Source organism: Salvia miltiorrhiza, chromosome 2 (assembly GCF_028751815.1).
Source record: "Salvia miltiorrhiza cultivar Shanhuang (shh) chromosome 2, IMPLAD_Smil_shh, whole genome shotgun sequence".
Taxonomy (NCBI): domain Eukaryota; kingdom Viridiplantae; phylum Streptophyta; class Magnoliopsida; order Lamiales; family Lamiaceae; genus Salvia; species Salvia miltiorrhiza.
This window is the reverse complement of record NC_080388.1, coordinates 41882895-41901346: the sequence shown is the minus strand read 5'-3', so window position 1 is coordinate 41901346 and position 18452 is coordinate 41882895. Positions and strand designations below refer to the sequence as shown.

At 39.6% G+C, this 18452-nt stretch overlaps 1 protein-coding gene, 1 long non-coding RNA gene and 1 pseudogene across 2 annotated transcripts; all 3 read right to left on the bottom strand.

The window, feature by feature from the left end:
- Positions 1–861: 861 nt before the first annotated feature.
- On the bottom strand, positions 862–2175 carry LOC131013512 (senescence-specific cysteine protease SAG39-like; annotated as a pseudogene).
- A 3569-nt stretch (positions 2176–5744) lies between these two features.
- Positions 5745–6941, bottom strand: LOC131013510 (senescence-specific cysteine protease SAG39-like). Its single transcript, XM_057941619.1, has 2 exons — positions 6445–6941; positions 5745–6341 (listed from the first exon to the last, which is right to left on the bottom strand). The coding sequence occupies exons 1-2, from the start codon at positions 6881–6883 to the stop codon at positions 5752–5754; spliced, it is 1029 nt and encodes a 342-aa protein (XP_057797602.1). The 5' UTR covers positions 6884–6941; the 3' UTR covers positions 5745–5751.
- A 7888-nt stretch (positions 6942–14829) lies between these two features.
- LOC131013509 (uncharacterized) lies at positions 14830–16150 on the bottom strand. The gene is made up of 2 exons (XR_009097719.1): positions 15996–16150; positions 14830–15835 (listed from the first exon to the last, which is right to left on the bottom strand). It is a non-coding gene; the product is annotated as an uncharacterized LOC131013509 (long non-coding RNA).
- Positions 16151–18452: the final 2302 nt, after the last annotated feature.

Below are 18452 nucleotides of genomic sequence, written 5' to 3'. Positions count from 1 at the left end.
TAAGAGATTCTTGTGTTAATTTTCATTCTACATTTTCTCATGAGAATTTATCTGATATTGATTTAGATGATCTTTACTTAAAATTGAAAGTGTTGCAATTTGACTTTGCCTACTGATTTATTGTCTGCGCGCCATTGAGATTCTTACATTTGTCAAATCTGCAGAATTGCTTATAGAATTTTATTAACTACTTGTGACCGTAGCATCTGCTGAAAGAAGCTTTCAAAGCTTAAATTAATAAAAACCTACTCGGGGTCATCAATATCACAAGAAATGTTGAACGGTTTGGCAATTTTTGCTATTGAGAAAGATATGAAGATGTTAACATTGATGTAATTATTAATGATTTTGCATTTGCAAAAGCCCGAAGAAATGTTAGGACCCGTTAAATGTCAGGAATGGGGCTGATAAGCACCTACGGTGAGTACTAGTTAGTGATATGATCCATATCAATATTACTTCTTTCGTCCCAATTCAATAGCATGTTTCCTTATTCGGACATCCAAATTCAATAGGTCACTTCCAAAAATGGAAAGTCAACACATAACAAATATCCTCATGTAACTCATTATTTACACCAAATGCCACTGTATTTCATACATAATTATTTTTTCTTTATTTCTCTCTCCTACTTTTTGGACACATATATCATCAACAAAAGTTACTTTCTCTCTAATATTTTATAATAAATTATTCGTTTCTTAATATCCATGTCCAAGGCTTGTGGCCTATTGAATCGGGACGGAGGGAGTATTATTATTATCATCTTCTCTTATACCTCACAAATTATGACTTTGAGGAGATTATAACCAAAAAGTAAATCCTAGCTACAAAATAAATGAGGCATGCAACAAACATAAGTTTGATATGCTAAATTCTTGGATGAAAATCCTTTCTTTACAAGCAATTCTTGGAACGGATGAACTGATTTACATATGTCAATGTATACAGTAATATATACACATACCACTTTAATATAAAGGAACTTGCATGTCTAGCTTCATCCTATGTTTCAAGCAGTTGGATAAGAAGCTTCCATGGCGATGCCACATATCCCTTCTGCAGCTCCAATATCCCTCTGCATCATGATATATCCCTCATCTCCCCAGCTTGTTCCCCACGAGTTCTTCACCAGCCAATACTTGGTTCCATCACTGGTAGCCCCATACCCAACTGCAGTCACGCCATGGTCTAGTTCAGTCCCACACTCTCCAGTGAATACGCCACTCGAGTAGAACTGGAAGTCTGATCCACTTGCATCAATGGCTACTGATACTGGTTGACTCACACCACTGCTTTAAGCAGTGCTGATTCGCTGTTGGCTGGGACATCCTCGTACCCTGTGATCTTGGCTGCATCGGATGATTCCTTCTTGGAGTTGCAGGTGCCATCCACTCCTTGGTAGGGGTAGTTGGATTCAGTTGTGAGGCCTTTGTTGCTAATAATATACTGAAAGGCATCATCCATAAGGCCACCATTGCAGCCCTGATCTTGAGTGGTGTCACAATCCACAAGTTGTTGTTCAGATAAAGAAACAAGTTTGCCTGTTTTGATGTGGTTGATTCCTTCCGTGGCTGCAACAGCTGAAAACGCCCAACAGCATCCTGTATTTTGGTTTTATATAATTAAACTCATTTCGATAACAAAAATGTAAACTAATTAATAATGTTTATGTATAAATTTACCACATTGGCCTTGATCCTTGACAGCAGTAACAGCTCCCTTCTTTCTCCAATCAATGCTGGCTGGAGCTGCACTCACATTTTCATACCTAAACGACGAAACCTTAGACGGCTTAGGGTAAGATCCCATCCTGTATCCATTTCTAGACGCCTGAAATTCATCATTCCTCAAATCAGCAAATTTGTTGACAGCGAGCTTGTAAGGCTGAGCAGCAGCTTCATTAAACGACTCGATATACTCGACATTCTCCTTGAAAATGTTGAATCTCATGGCCTTCTCAGCATCATCTTTGTATACACGGCCATTTTCCACCATCCATTTCTGATGCCTCTCGATCATGGCTGCGTCAGGTGCTGTTCTTGCTGCGGCTAGAGAAGCCCAGAAGCCTAGCACTGCAATTGCAGCCAGAAGCAGCTTCCAAGTAGTTATCGATGCCATATATATGTGGTTGCTTGTTGAATTATGTTAGGTATGTTTTGAAAAGGTTGATGCTTCAATACATAAGGGAAATTATATATATATATAGGTGTAGAAATTAAAGCTTAAAGTTGCATTAGAATTCGGAAGAAGTGGACGTTCATAATCATGCATGCCTGGAAAGCCCGGCAAATTACCTTCTGTTGGTCTTTTCGTCGACGCACCTCTACGTGATATTATACTCAATAATTTTTGCAACTAACTGCGAAAAAGAGAATGCCGCTGTTGATTTTTGTTTTGTCTATTCCTTCTACATATAAGTAATTGCGAAAAAATATATTTAAATATTTTGTTGCAGTAAAGACAAAACTTTAGTTTAATACTGTTTGTCCAAAATGCTAAGCTGAAATCAAGCAATACCTAGGACTTCACATATTAACAAAATTCCTAGTTATATCTACAAATATCTATAGACATGTATTTCACCAAAATCCATTGAAATAAGATATAAATATATATATTATCTTGTATTAATAAAAAATATATTTAAATATTATAATAATATTTCATCTATACTAATATAAATAGTGTCTTGGACATATACAATATATAGATTGTATGTTATATCCCTATATTTCATACTCCATCCGTCCCATTAAAGTTGGCAACATTTCTATTTTGGGTGTCCCACTAAAGTTGGCCACTTTCTAAAAATGGCAAAAGTTTACTTTAATTAAGTCAACAATTACTCACTAATTTGGTCAACAATTGTAGGCCACTTTCTAAAAATGCCAAAATTACTTTAATTAAGTCAACAATTACTCACTAATTTGGTCAACAATTGTAGGCCACACTCTATTAAAACATATAACACTCAATTTCTTAATCTCCGTGCCGAAACGAATGTTGCCAACTTTAGCGGGACGGAGGGAGTACATAAGAGCATCCACATTGGTGCTTACTTGATAGTCTACTTGATAGCTTACTTGATAAGAGGGGACCACATTGAGTAAGGAGGTCACATTGGGGTTACTTGATAGCCTACTTGATTTTTTTAGTTTTGATTTTTCTATTTTTCATTTAAGTTTAATTGCATAAATTTAAATCACACAATTTACTTCAAATTTAAATTGCATTAATTTTGAAATCCTAAAAATTACATAAAAATTAATAAAATAAAAACAAATCCTAAAAATAACTATTCCTGCTCTAGAGGTCCGAAAACGTGCCCAAACATGCTCGATCAAATCACGTTGGAGCGCGGCGTGCATCTGCCTATCTCGGAGAATAGTATCTCTTTGCACATATTCCATGAAGAAAATCGGGGTTGCTCGAGCACTCTCCGTCGAATCACTGATAGACGCCCTGTGTCCTGCGTCGTCATCTCTCCAATTGGTTGCTCCTTCACCTTCGTGCTCCACAATCATGTTGTGGAGAATGATGCAATACAACATGATGTCCTTAAGGTGCTCCACGTACCAATTGCGCGCCAGACTTTGAATGATTCCCCACCGAGCTTGAAGGACTCCAAAGGTACGTTCGACATCCTTCCGTGCCGATTCTTGCATCTTCTTGAACCTCGCCTCCTTCGAATTGGTCGCCATCGATGAACTCTTGACGAAGCAACGCCACTCTGGATATATGCCATCGCACAAGTAGTAGCCCATCTGGTAATAGCTATGGTTCGCCTGAAAGAGCACGGGCGCCGCCGTTCCATCCAACACGTCGGCGAAGAGAGACGATTGGTTGAGAACGTTGATGTCGTTGTTCGAACCAGCGACACCGAAGAAGGCATGCCAAATCCACAGATCGTGGGATGCAACGGCCTCCAAGATCAAGGTTGGTTCCCCTTGATCACCACGTGTATATGCGCCGTGCCACGCCTTTGGGTAATTCTTCCACCCCCAATGCATACAATCAAGACTCCCTAGCATCCCGGGAAATCCATGTCGCGCCTCGTGAATCTGAGTAAGACGTGTGATGTTCTCCGGCTTTGGACGGCGCAAATAATGGGCTCCGAAAGTCCGAATGACAGCCTTGCAGAATTTCTTGAGGCATACACGCCCGGTCAAGTCGCGACTTTGAGATACTCGTCAAAAGTATCCACACTGACGCCGGTGGCTAATTGGCGGATAGCCGCTGTGCATTTCTTCAAAGAGGAGAGAGAGTCCCGACCTATTGCATCAGTGGTCATCTGGAAGTAAGTATCTTCACCTTGAACAGCCTCGACGATGCGCAAGAACAACTCCTTCTACATTCGAAAATGACGTCGAAAAAATGTAGGTTCGTACGTCGGATTGTCGTTGAAGTAGTCTTGCATAAGACATAGATAGGCATCCTCACGATCACGGTGGACGTAAGACCGGGGACGTTTAACACGTCTCGGCTCCGTCGTCGGTTGGGTGTAGATTTGAGCAAGCAATTATTTCTGCAACTCTATCTCCTCCATGATCGCGTGAGCTACACCGTCGGATGAATCAGACGTAGAATCATGCTGGGGTTTCGCCATTTTTTGAAAAAAAAAAAAGGAAATATTGGAAGAGTGAAAGAGAAGAATTGTTGTTGTGTGAATGAAGAAAGAGTTTAGGGGTATTTATAGATAGGAAATATATATATATATATATATATATATATATATATATATATATAGGGACGCGCTCCAGTGAGACCCCCTATTTTTCGTGTAACATGAGTACAATGAATAAGACATATAATACTAATGAACAAAACGTATATCTAATGAACAAGATGTATATACTGATGAAAAATAAAATTTAAAAAATTCGAAATGAATAAGACATATATACTGATGAATAACAAAATTTAAAATATTCTGCTCCCTCCAGGATTCGAACCCTGCGAAAAAAAATCACCCTCCAGATACAATATCAGCCATAGGATTGATAAAATAAACGCACCAGATTGTGCCCTAAATCTCACTAAAATTAGGGGGTCTCATTGGAGCGGCCCCCTATATATATGTATAAATCAAACGGCTAAAATAGCCGTTGGCAACAAAAAAAAAAAAGAAAAAGTAATTGCAAAATCGGCTACTAGCCGTTAGTTTTAAACTTTGATTTTTTTTTAATTCCAGCGCGTGTAAACATGCGCCTAACTCAAACGAGATCGAGTGCTACTCGATCAATCGAGTAAGCCTCGAGTAAGACGACGCTGCATCGCCCTACTCGATCTCACCCTTACTCAAGTAGGGTGAATCGAGTAGGGCGTTACCAATGCTCTAATTATCTTTTCTTTATTTCTCTCTCCTACTTTTTGAACACATATATCCTCAACAAAAGTTACTTTTTCTCTCATATTTTATTATAAATTATTCGTTTCTTAATATTTGTGTTCAAGGCTTGTGGCCTATTGAATCGGGACGGAGGGAGTATTATTATTATCATCTTCTCTTATACCTCACGTATTATGACTTCTGAGGAGATTATAATCAAACAGTAAATCCTAGCTACAAAATAAATGAGGCATGCAACAAACATCAGTTTGATATGCTAAATTCTTGGATAAAAATCCTTTCTTTACAAGCAATTCTTGGAACGGATGAACTGATTTACATATGTCAATATATACAGTAATATATACACATACCACTTTGATATAAAGGAGCTTGCATGTCTAGCTTCATCCTTAGTTTCAAGCAGTAGGATAAGAAGCTGCCATGGCGATGCCACAGAGACCTTCTGCAGCTCCAACATCCCTCTGCATCATGATATATCCCTCATCTCCCCAGCTCGCTCCCCACGAGTTCTTCACCAGCCAATACTTGGTTCCATCACTGGCAGCCCCATACCCAACTGCAGTCACGCCATGGTCTAGTTCGGTCCCACACTCTCCAGTGAATACGCCACTCGAGTAGAACTGGAAGTCTGATCCACTTGCATCAATGGCTACTGATACTGGTTGATTCACCACTGCTTTAAGCAGTGCTGATTCGCTGTTGGCTGGGACATCCTCGTAGCCTGTGATCTTGGCTGCATCAGATGATTCCTTCTTGGAGTTGCAGGTGCCATCCACTCCTTGGTAGGGGTAGTTGGATTCAGTTGTGAGGCCTTTGTTGCTAATAATATACTGAAAGGCATCATCCATAAGGCCACCATTGCAGCCCTGATCTTGAGTTGTGTCACAATCCACAAGTTGTTGTTCAGATAAAGAAACAAGTTTCCCTGTTGTTAGCTGATTGATTCCTTCCGTCGCTGCAACTGCTGAAAATGCCCAGCAACATCCTGCATGCATTTTCGTTTAATACATAATCAAATTCACAATTAATTAATTTCTCTTCAATTTAATCTACTCTAAAATAGTGATTAATTATGTAAGTAAGATTACCACATTGGCCTTGATCCTTAACAGCAGTAACAGCGCCCTTCTTCCTCCAGTCGATGCTAGCCGGAGCTGCACTCACATTTTCATACCTAAACGACGAAATCTTAGACGACAACTTAGGAAGGGATCCCATCCTGTATCCATTTCTAGACGCCTGAAATTCTTGGTTGGTGAGATCAGCAAATTTGTTGACAGCGAGCTTGTAAGGCCGAGCAGCAGCTTCGTTAAACGATTCGATATAGTCGACATTCTCCTTGAAAATTTTGAATCTCATGGCCTTCTCAGCATCATCTTTGTATACACGGCCGTTCTCCACCATCCATTTCTCATGCCTCTCGATCATCGATGCATCAGGTGCTGTTCTTGCTGCAGCTAGAGAAGCGCAGAGTTGTAGCAGCACGATTGCTGCAACAAGAAGTTTCCAAGAAGGTGTCAAGGCCATTGCTGAAATGTGTTTGGCAAAGACAAGTGTTGTGTGATTTATGAATCAATTCAAAAGGGAGAATGTATTTATAGCCTTAAAATCTGCATTTGGAATTGGAATCTGAATGGGAATGCAGGCGCATGCATGTCTTCCTGGTTAACACGGTGAAGTGGAAAAAAATTCAAAAAACTATGTTTCGTGGAAGCTCGTCCACTTCACTTAACACCAATTTGAATATGCGTGTTTATGTTTATAATTTTTTGAATTAGTTACATGAGATGATGACATAGCGTCAAAACTCGGACGATAAATAAACAAATCTAAATGAATAACGAATTGTTTAGTGACTATTTTCCGTAAAGCTACGCACTTATACTTGATAGCAACATTTGATGCCTACACTTTTTGCATGACGAAAATGTAGCAACCGAGTGGGGCATACCAATCTGACAACCCCAATCCTCTATTTTGCCATATCTCTTATTGCAAAAATCTACCAAATTTCATTTACGATAATTCATGAAAATGTTAAGATTTTACATGTATAGAAATTAATTAAAAATTTCCAACAATATTAAATAAAGAAATTTAAAGGTTGCGCCACAGGGGACACGAACTCAAGACCTTTGACCTTAAGAATCAACTCCTTACCGCTTAGCCAACACACGCACACAATTTGATAATTTTTAGTTTCACGGACATGTGATGATTATTTGAAAATACAGTAGGAAATGTAACAAAATTGTGCAGTCAGAAATTTAGCATGCCAGACTGATCCTTTATTTTGTACTAGAATTGTCTTTGATTAAACATAACATAATGTAGAAACTGAAACGTGATAGCGAATAAAAGGGTGTTATCTCCTCATGTGATGATCATTAGTGAATGTATAGTGTATATTTTCTTAAGTTCAGTTCTCGAGTGATTTCAGAAGCTCCAATTAGTATCCTGTAATGACAATATACTTCCATTATAGAAAGTGCTCTGATTTTTAATTTCTCTACGGAGAAAACCAAGGAGTCGTGGCCATTGTCAGGAATGAATCCTAGTACTTATTGTAGACAATTAAATTTGTCGTCGAATTAAATCATGCCACGAGTAAATTCATGAATTAAATATTCAATTATATTTTCTATTTTATTAAAAGAGATTTTATTCCTAAATTAAATAGATATATAATTAATATTTAATATAAATGAATTAATAGGCTCATGGACACCTAAAGCTCTAAGGCCCATGCATGGAGGCCCAAAGCCTATAAAGCCCATGAGGCCCACCTCCTACATCTATAAATAGGGGTGTTGAGAGCTCATAAAGGACATCTTGGAGAAGTGCAAGGTTGAAGAGCACAAGAATTCTCTCAAGTGTCACAAGTGGAAGAAGTGGAGGATACAAGCATTCTTCAAATCTTCAAGTGATCAAGAATTCCATCAAAGCTTCAAAAGTTCAAGAATTCAAGATCTTCAAAGCTTCAAGAGTTCAAGAATTCAAGACCTTCAAAGCTTCAAGTGATCAAGATCTTCAAACCTTCAAATCTTCAAGTGATCAATATCTTCAAAGCTTCAAGTAATCAAGAGCCTTCAAATCTTTAAGTGATCAAGATCTTCAAATCTTCAAGTGATCAAACCTTCAAATCTTCAAGTGATCAAGATCTTCAAATCTTCAAGATCAAAAGCTTCAAGGCGTTCTTACAAAATTCTAAGGACGTTCTTCTCCAAATCAAATCAACTTCGACGTGCAATTCAAAATCATGGCTTGAAGCCCTTTGGATTTATTGTCACCAAATCAAATGTTCCAAGAACCTTCAAGAATGTTCGAGAATCAAAAGGAAGAGAAGAATCAGAGGATCACCTAGAGATTGCAACCCGCAAAACTCTATCAAATTCTATCAAATTATCTTTGTAACGCGCTTTTGTATTTTCTTAAATTGAAATACAAAAATTTGTGTTTACACTTATCCTCAAACTCGATTCAAAAAAAAATATTTGATTTTAAATTAAAATTGTGTCCTTTTTCGTTGCTAATTTATCATAAGAAAGTAAAAAATAAGAAAATATGAAAAAAATTCATCACACCAATTCTTTTTATCTCGGGTCGGTCTCTGGTGCGACGGTCGCACTCCAGTGCAACGGGTCCGCCCCGGCCCGGCCCGCGCCCAGACCCGAAATACTGAATCCTAAATTATTACATTTGTTTATAATAATTGTTACTTTTAATAAGCATGACATATACATTTGTTCGCACAAATATATACTTATATAAATATAAGTATTTACCTTCATTTAATATAAAGTATTATATTTTCTAAACCCTAAATTCTGTAAACTAAACCCTAAACCTTGTAAGCTAAACCCTAAATATGAACACTAAACCCTAATAGGAGTATTTACTTTTAATAAGCATAAGATATATATTTGGTCGCACAAATGTATACTTATGTTAATATAAATATTTACCTTCATTCAATATAAAATATTATACATATCAATAATTACTTTTTCGTACGATAATAATTATTTGATCAAATAATAATGTAATTATTTATGCTTATTAAAAGTAATCATTGTTATAATAAAAAGTAGGGTTAAGGTGCAGATAGGCCCCTAAAGTGGAGGCCCTTAGAGAGTTTCAGTCCCCTTACTAACTGTGTGTGCAAATTGGCCCCCGAACTCAAAAAAACGGTGCAGATCAACCCCTCTAACTTAACACCGTTATGGGCCGTTAGTCAAGGGGGCGATCTGCACCGTTTTTTCGGAGTTCAGGGGCTAATCTGCACCTTTTAACTTTTTAATTAATTCATCTCTCTCGCTCAAAATTTGATCGTCGTTGTCGCTGATTCAAGCTCCGACGAGGCCGGCGGAGGGCGCCGCTCCTTTCTTTCTCTCTTGGGCCCTAAACCTCGGAGCTCGCTCGACTGCACACGCTTAGCGTCAAGGACGAGCCTTAATTCTCCCATTCCATCGGAAATCGCCGCCGCAATATCCGGTGAACCCGCCGCCTGGCTTTTCTCGATGAGGAGTCGCCTAGCTTTTCTCGATAAGGAGTCGCCTCTTTCTCTCAAATCCAGCGAAATTCGGTGATAAAGGCCGACGATGCCCGTCGCCATCTACACTATCGGCGTGCTGTTGAAGAAGGACGCCTTCAAATCAGAGACCATGGCCAACATGATCTCGATCTCGATTGGGGTCACGATCACCGCCTACGGCGAGGCGAAGTTCGATTCATTAGGGGTGATTCTGCAATTGGGGGCTGTAGACAATTAAATTGTCGTCGAATTAAATCATGCCACGTGTAAATTCATGAATTAAATATTCAATTATATTTTCTATTTTATTAAATGGGATTTTATTCCTAAATTAAATAGATATATAATTAATATTTAATAAAATGAATTAATGGGCTTATTGGCCACTTAAGGCCCTAAGGCCCATACATGAAGGCCCAAAGCTCATAAAGCCCATAAAGCCCATCTCTAAAATCTATAAATAGAGGTGTTGGGGTGCTCATTATCACGACTTGAAGGAGTGGAAGATCGAAGAGCATAAAGAATCCTCTCTAGTATCGCAAGTTGAAGTGGAAGATTGAGGAGTTCAAAGAATTCTATCAAGTATCAAAGTGAAGTCTTGCAAGAATTGAAGAGCTTCAAGCATCTCTAAGAATTCTATTCAAAGCTTCAAGTATTCTTCAAGTGTCTTCAAGAATTCTATCAAAGCTTCAAGTATTCTTCAAGTATCTTCAAGTGATCAAACCTTCAAATCTTCAAGTGATCAAGATCTTCAAATCTCCAAGATCGAAAGCTTCAAAGTGTTCTTACAAAATTCTAAGGATGTTCTTCTCCAAATCAAATCAACTTCGACGTACAATTCAAATCATGGCTTGAAGCCCTTTGGATTTATCGTCATCAAATCAAGTATTTCAATAACCTTCGAGTTTGTTCAAGAATCAAATGGAAGAGAAGAATCAGAGGATTAACTAGAGATTGCAACTCGCATAAATCTATCTTCAAATCTATCAAATTATCTTTGTAACGCATTTTGTATTTTATCAAATTGAAATACAAAATTTGTGTTTACAAATTTTGGCACGCCCGGTGGGACCTCTCTACCTCTCATCTCTACTCTTCACCAAAAATCTTGAACGATGTCTACTCAATCAAATGCAGCTGCTCCAGCTTCATCCAAAGCTTCTTCGGCAAGCGTGGGTATGATCACGCGAAGCAAATCGAAATCGATGCAAGGAGTGTCCAAGCCGATCTTCCATCTTCCATCTATCCATGAAGAAGATAACAACTCTGAGAGAAGCTTCACATTCCCCACTGAAAATTATCAACTCCATGCAAGTGTCATGATGACAAACACTTCCACCATGGAGGAACAACTCTTGAACTTGACAAAGATGGTTGAATCTCTAACCAAGCACATCCAAGAGCAAGATGCCCAAATTGCAAAGCTCAAAGGAGAAAAGAGAGAAAAAGGAGATTCAAGCCACGCCAACAACGATAAGGAAGACGAAGAAAGCGAAGAAGATGGAGAGAATAACGATGACGAAGCCTCCAAGGACAAATCAAAGAGTGATGGAAAAGGGCCTTCAGGAAAAGACACTCTCTTCTCATCTGGTGGCCTCATTCCCATTGACCAACTCAAAGAGTTCATCGAAGCAACAATGAAGAATAACTCCGGTGGAAGCTCCAAGTCATCGTTAACTTACTCCAAGCCATATACTCGGCGAATTGACAGCATGAGGATGCCTCTCGGTTATCAACCACCAAAATTTCAACAATTTGACGGCAAAGGAAATCCAAGACAACATGTGGCTCACTTCGTTGAAACATGCAACAACGCTGGTACTTATGGAGATCACCTAGCTAAGCAGTTTGTTCGCTCATTGAAAGGTAATGCCTTTGATTGGTACACCGACTTGGAGCCAAACTCGATTGACAGTTGGGAGCAATTGGAATATGAATTCCTCAACCGTTTCTACAGTACTAGAAGAATTGTCAGCATGGTTGAGCTCACCAGTTCGCGCCAATTTAAAGAAGAGCCAGTTATTGACTATATTAACCGGTGGAGAAACCTTTGCCTCAATTATAAGGATCGGTTGTCTGAGTCATCTGCTATCGAAATGTGTATCCAAGGAATGCACTGGGGATTGCAATATATTCTGCGAGGAATCCAGCCAAGAACATTCGAGGAACTAGCCACTAGAGCTCATGATATGGAGTTGAGCATGATGGCAAGCGGGATCGAAGGACCACCAATCCAGGAGTCTAGCAAATTCAAGCCAGAATTCAAGAAAGGAGGAAAACCATATGACAAAGCACCAAAGAAGGAATCTATGGCAGTAAAAGCAACTTCTGTGAAATTTCTAAAGAAAGAAGCTAGTCAGGAAGGCAACCAGAACACTTCACAAGACAATCAGAACTCTTCCCGAGACTTGGGGCAAAGAAGACCTACCTTGAAAGAAATGCAACAAAAACAATATCCATTCTTAGACTCTGATGTTTCAGGAATTTTTGATGACCTGCTCAAGGAAAAGCTTATCGAGTTACCAGAAATGAAGCGACCAAATGAAGCAGGGAGGACAGACGATCCAAGTTACTGCAAATACCATCGTCTGGTTGGGCACCCCATACATGATTGCTTCATCTTCAAAGACAGGGTCATGCGTTTAGCTCGAGAAGGAAAGATATCTCTTGAAGAAGACGTTGCTGCTATAAATATGGTCTCCGCCGACTTGAATGACATCATAGAAGGTATTGAAGCTCTGTATGATACATCCAACCAAGTAGATGAAGAACCTGAGATCAACATGGATGAAGACAATGATGCATTGGCAATCACATTCTCCAATGAAGACTTGCAGCTTGGATTCGAACCTCATAACAGGCCATTGTTCGTGAGTTGTTATACACATGAGCAGAAGGTCAATCGAATTCTCATCGATGGAGGCTCGGCGGTCAATATTTTGCCACTAAGGACTTTGAAGCAATTGGGAATCCAAGTAGATGAGCTGTCAAAAAGTCGATTGATGATCCAAGGTTTCAATCATGAAGGGCAAAGAGCTCTTGGAACTATAAGGTTGCGATTGCTAATGCAGGACATGGATTCGACAGCGTTGCTTCATGTTATCGATGCCAAGACGTCCTATAATATGCTTCTGGGTCGACCATGGCTTCATGAAAATGGTGTTGTTCCTTCTACATTGCACCAATGTTTCAAGTACTATCAAAATGGCGCCATAAGAAAAGTGGTTGGTGATCAAAAGACGTTTACGGAAGCAGAATCACATTTTGCTGATGCTAAGTTCTATTTGGAAAGAACCAAAGTCTCAATGGTGAAAGATGATACATCACATGACGAGTTGAGATCTTGCCAGGAGAAAAAGAATGAAGAATCTTTTCTGAAGATGGAAGGATTCACCATGCCTTTAACGAAGATTGATGCCAAGAAGCCAATTCACCAACCATTTGAAGGGTTTGTCCGACCAAAGCAAAGTAGCATCACAGAGCATGGAGATCTCTCAAACAAAGAACTCTCAAAGCACTTTGGTCCGAAGGCATATAAACTCCTCGTGAATGCTGGATACAATCCTCAAGAAAGCTCTATGTCAAGGTCTCATTTGGAAAAGACTGATAACGCAGGCCAAAACTCCAAAGCAGGTTTGGGATATACAGTGCAAAGCCCCATTCGAATTGCCATCAAGAGAGCCACTGCTAACTATGCTAGCACCAAACAAATCCTGGAATCTTCAAGCAATCGGAGAACCCAAAGGGTTTCTATTTTCAATAGGATGGGTAGAAGAGAAGCTCAACGAGTATCTGTCTTTAAAAGACTTGGCAAAGGCAAATCATGGAAACGAAGCAAGACAAAAGGGAGTGATGAACTGCACATAACAGAGAAATGGAGAAGTTTGATCCCTCCTCGAATGAAAAGATACACCACTTTGATTATGTCATGTGGGAAAAAAATGAAAGCTCAAATGAAGACCACCATCTTCACACGAGATGCCATAGATCAAGAAGATAGAGAAAGTGTGGCTTCCTCTTACTACACTACTAATAGTGCTAGTAATCCAGTTCCTCTTCCTCATACTACTCAAAGTCAAGTGCGTCGTGAAATTGCAAGTCTCGTTAGAAGTGGCGTTATCACAACAAGCGTTGCAGAGAATATAGCCTTCATACGCCAGAGAAATGAAAGCATAAAGACGTGTTTTGATTGCAAAGATCCTCGCCGAAAAGATAAAGACGTTGTCACAGCAAACCATATCACCTCCTGCGAGAAAATGGTCGTTGGAGAAGAGAATTCGCACTTGAGCCCCAAAGAACTGGAAACTCTGGATGAAGAGAGACTAGAAGTCCAGCAAAATTGGAATACTATCAAACTCTTCCTTCAAGATCCTTCAACAAAGCAGTGCGAGCGCCCTCTTTTCAAATTGGAGACATGGCCCTCGCTGCAAGGAGGCCAATTGTTATCACTCTCAAAGGAAAGTTCTTGAAGTACTACTATCCTTGAATGGTGGTAGAAGTTGAAGCATGTACATATGTATATAGTTCCAAAAAAAAAAAAATAGAAAAGCCAAAAAAAAATGGAAAGCATAAAAAGCCAAAAAAAAATAGAAAAGCAGAAAAGCCAAAAAATGAGTCAGATGAAGAAAAGCAACAAAATGGAGTGTATGAAGACAGCTCCTTGACGCACGAGCCTAAACTGCATGTTACTCCTGGCCCGCATGAGTATAAACTGTGCACGGCACCCAATCTCAAACACATGTTGATCCTATGAACTACGTTTTGACTTGATCCCTTCCAAATGGGTACGTAGGCAGCTTAGATAATTTCTAGGTTCAGTCATGAATTGTGTTTGACTCTTTTCAATTTATATCATCAAGTTATGATTTAAGTTGATTATGTGAAGCCTAATATGTCTCAAATTGGGAAGAAAATCAAGTCATCAAAAAAAGCACAAGCATTTGGAGAAGATGTCAAAATATCCATCACAAACCAAATGAGAATCATTAAAAGAGAAATGATAGAAACTACGGATTGCACCAATACTAAGCAAATGGTCTTGATCCTCCAAAGCTCTCTAAACAGAGATCAAATGTGATTCCGAAGTCTTCAAATTCCTCAGCATTTCCTCATTAATAGGTGCAGCTTTATGTTTGTCAAACTCTCTTTTGAATTCTTGGATTGCATCTCAAACGGAATGAAAGGAGGCACTATCTTGCTTGAGGGACAACGTCATCTTCGTCTTCCACATCTCTATCATAGCAAGCTCTTCCTTGATCAAAACAATTCGGACGATGGCTTCATTTTCCTTAGCTTAAGCATCAAGAAGAGAAAACTCAAATCTTCTCGAGCCGTTGTGTGTAATTCTCCCAACTTCGTGAGATGCCAAACATAACAACAACCTCACTCAAACCAGATTCAAACAATCCCAGGTCTGAGCGCACCCAAGACCTGTCAAAGAATTGAGTCATCTGGCATTGAGGTTGGCTATGCATCAACAACTTCACTTCTCTCCAAGCTAAAAGTTGAATCCGCTCGTGGAGTTGAAACACATGTTCACCAGACATAATAGAACACCATTGAGTCATCTAGCCTGCTCAAATGCGCGCAAAGAGAAGATGTAACCAGCAATCTTCAAAGGTTGGACTCACAATGGCCCAGATCCGAGCGCACCCGAAATCTGATTAAAAGCCAATTGAGCCACCTGAAGTGCAAAGTAAACATCACTCAAATAAGATCTTAGATGGGCTGCTGCCAGATTTTTGGATGAACTCTCTGAGGATGGTCTTTAGTCGGGCTGATGGAGATGTCAAGTCTGAAAGAAAATGACAATAGATTCCGAACTTTGCAAATACTCAAAGCATCTCGTTTGGGGCAAAATCTTCCATGAAGTTGGTTAATGAGACTACGCCAGTCTTGAACATGACCCCCCAAGATTGTCATCGCCAAACTCTCATCGCTATTAACTGCAAGGAAAACACAAGCAATATTCAAAACTTGGGAATTTACTTGCATAATAAAAAAAAAAAAGGAAGAGAAAATTGGGCCTGACTGATGTTGGACCTAATTATAAGGAAAATGGGCCAAACAAAGAATTTGGGCTTAAGTAGTGGCTAAAGTGTTAACCTAAATAAAGGCCCATCAGCCTCCATCTCTCTCTTCTCTTCACTTGGTTTCCGCCATCTTCTCCACAAGTCCGGCGGATCGCCTCTCAACTCCGTTCCCTCTGTTCCCCAAGCCGGTTCCGACTGCTGCTACGCCAGCTAATAAGAAGCCGGAGACTGCTATAAAGCCAAATCAAAAGCAGCCATCCTCCTTCCTCCAAAGATCTGACGTGCCTCTTCCGAAGTCCGGCGGCGATGTGCCCTTCGTCCCGACGTAGACTGAAAAGGAAACACCCATACATAGAAGTACAACACATCGCCGCTGAATCATGGAACCTATTCGCCAGTGTTGTTGCTCTGAAATTGGTGAAGCCGATGTTTCGAATCTCCATAAATAGATGGCCACCGCCTTCTCTTTCTCTCGCACATAGATAAAAAATTGTGTCCAAATTTGAAGCAGAGCTTGACAAAATTGGTTGTGGCTGCACTCGACGCCGCCGTGGCTCGTGAAGACCCGTTCTGCCTCAAAGCCTTTCCGACGACAAGCGCTCCTCACTGCTCACAAATACTACTGTCGGCTGCCGGAACTTCTGCTTCAATACAAAATGAAACTCGACGAAATCAGCCGCCTCTGAATTGAAGGCGTTGCTCGCGAACACTCGTTCCACCTTAGACAATAACGTCATCGCGTCCAAGCCCGACCCCAACAACTCCAATCCCTTCGCCAGCAACTGCTACGCAAGCTAAGAAGAAGCCGAAGTCTTCTGCAAAGCCGAAGCCAGATACCGCTATCGCGCTCCAAGCCGGCTCCAACAGCTGCGCTACCACCCTCTGCCGGAATTTGTCGTGGTCAGTGCTGCAGAAGCCATGGAAAAAGGGATAGCAACAGCCTCCTCATAACTTCATTCTCCTTCGTTCCATCTCTCCAACAAGCTGCCATCATAAGAAGTACAATAAGTGGCAGCTAATTGGAACGATTACAAAAAAAAAAAAAAAGGGGAGGCTATGGCTGCAACTGAAGGAAAGTTGTATTCTTAGAATCTTCTACATCAACTCATACAACAAAAATCCTAGAGAGAACTACTTCTTCAAAAAGTGCAGCTCAAATGAACAAGACAAGGGTAAGAATGCAAGCATACCAAAGAAGTTAAAAGAAGCACACCCTACACATTCAAAGGCTCAAAACAATAAAAGAGAGGCTGCAAAGAAACTTACCTCGGCAAGACACGGTCTCTTCGCTGCTGATGCTGCCAAGCTCTTTGCCGCACCTCCGGCTGCCCTCGACTCCCTTCGGCATTCCAAAAACACTCTTCTACACATTTGAAATCGAAGAGAATAGGGAGCAAAACTTCAAGTCAGGCTCAACCCGACTCCATGACAGATGCCATACGCAGAAGTCCAAATTCTTTGATTAAAGAAAGAAAGAGATGGAGACAAGAAAGATGAAAGAATGAGAAGAAATGAAGCTTGTTAAGTTCAGACTTTGTGAGTAAAAAACGGCTACTGGGTAACTCTATTTATAGACAAGAATTCTCACCAAAACCCTAATCCTAGCCGCTAGCCTACAAGAAAGAAAAAGGTGACTTAGCAGCAAAAATGATGAGGCTCCAGCTGTGCCACCAACGGCTCTTGCAACAGCTTGCAGACAGCTGGGATGTGGTCCCAATATTCCTTCAATACGTTTGGAGGTACACAGCAAAATTGAGCACTGTTATTCGAAAAAGGGAGTCCTCATGTGCTGCTGTTTTCGATACAGGCTATACCAACTTTAAAGTTCCTTCTTAGTCTTGATTGAGTTGGCTCCATGCAAAAGAAAGGAAGAAAATCACGTGAGCCTAAATAAATTAAGAGTATTGGGCTTGAAGTTATATCTAATCCCATTCATTTGAGGAAGTGGGCTGAAGAATACCTATTTGGTTAAATTAAGAAAAACGTGTGGAGTTGGGCTTGTAATTAATTGCTTTGACTATTTAAAGTTGGAGAATAATTAAGCCCAGACTTCTCTTGATCGGCCCATAAAATGAAGTTCGTTTAAATGGGCACAAATTAAGAGTATTGGATCACCTTTGATAGTTTAAAAAAAAAAATCAAATTCAAATTGAAGAACTCCTAAATACGAGTATAAACTGTTTATAAATTCAAAGAAATTCAAGAACTCCTAAATACGAGTATAAACTATTTACAAAGTTCAAGAAATTGAAAAACTCCTAAATACGAGTATAAACTATTTAAAATTTCAAAATCAAATGAAGAACTCCTAAATACGAGTATAAACTATTTAAAATTTCAAAATCAAATGAAGAACTCCTAAATACGAGTATAAACTATTTAAAATTTCAAAATCAAATGAAGAACTCCTAAATACGAGTATAAACTTACAAAGTTCAAGAAATTCAAGAACTCCTGAATACGAGTATAAACTATTTACAAAGTCAAAGTGAAATCCAAATTCAAGAACTCCTAAATACGAGTATAAACT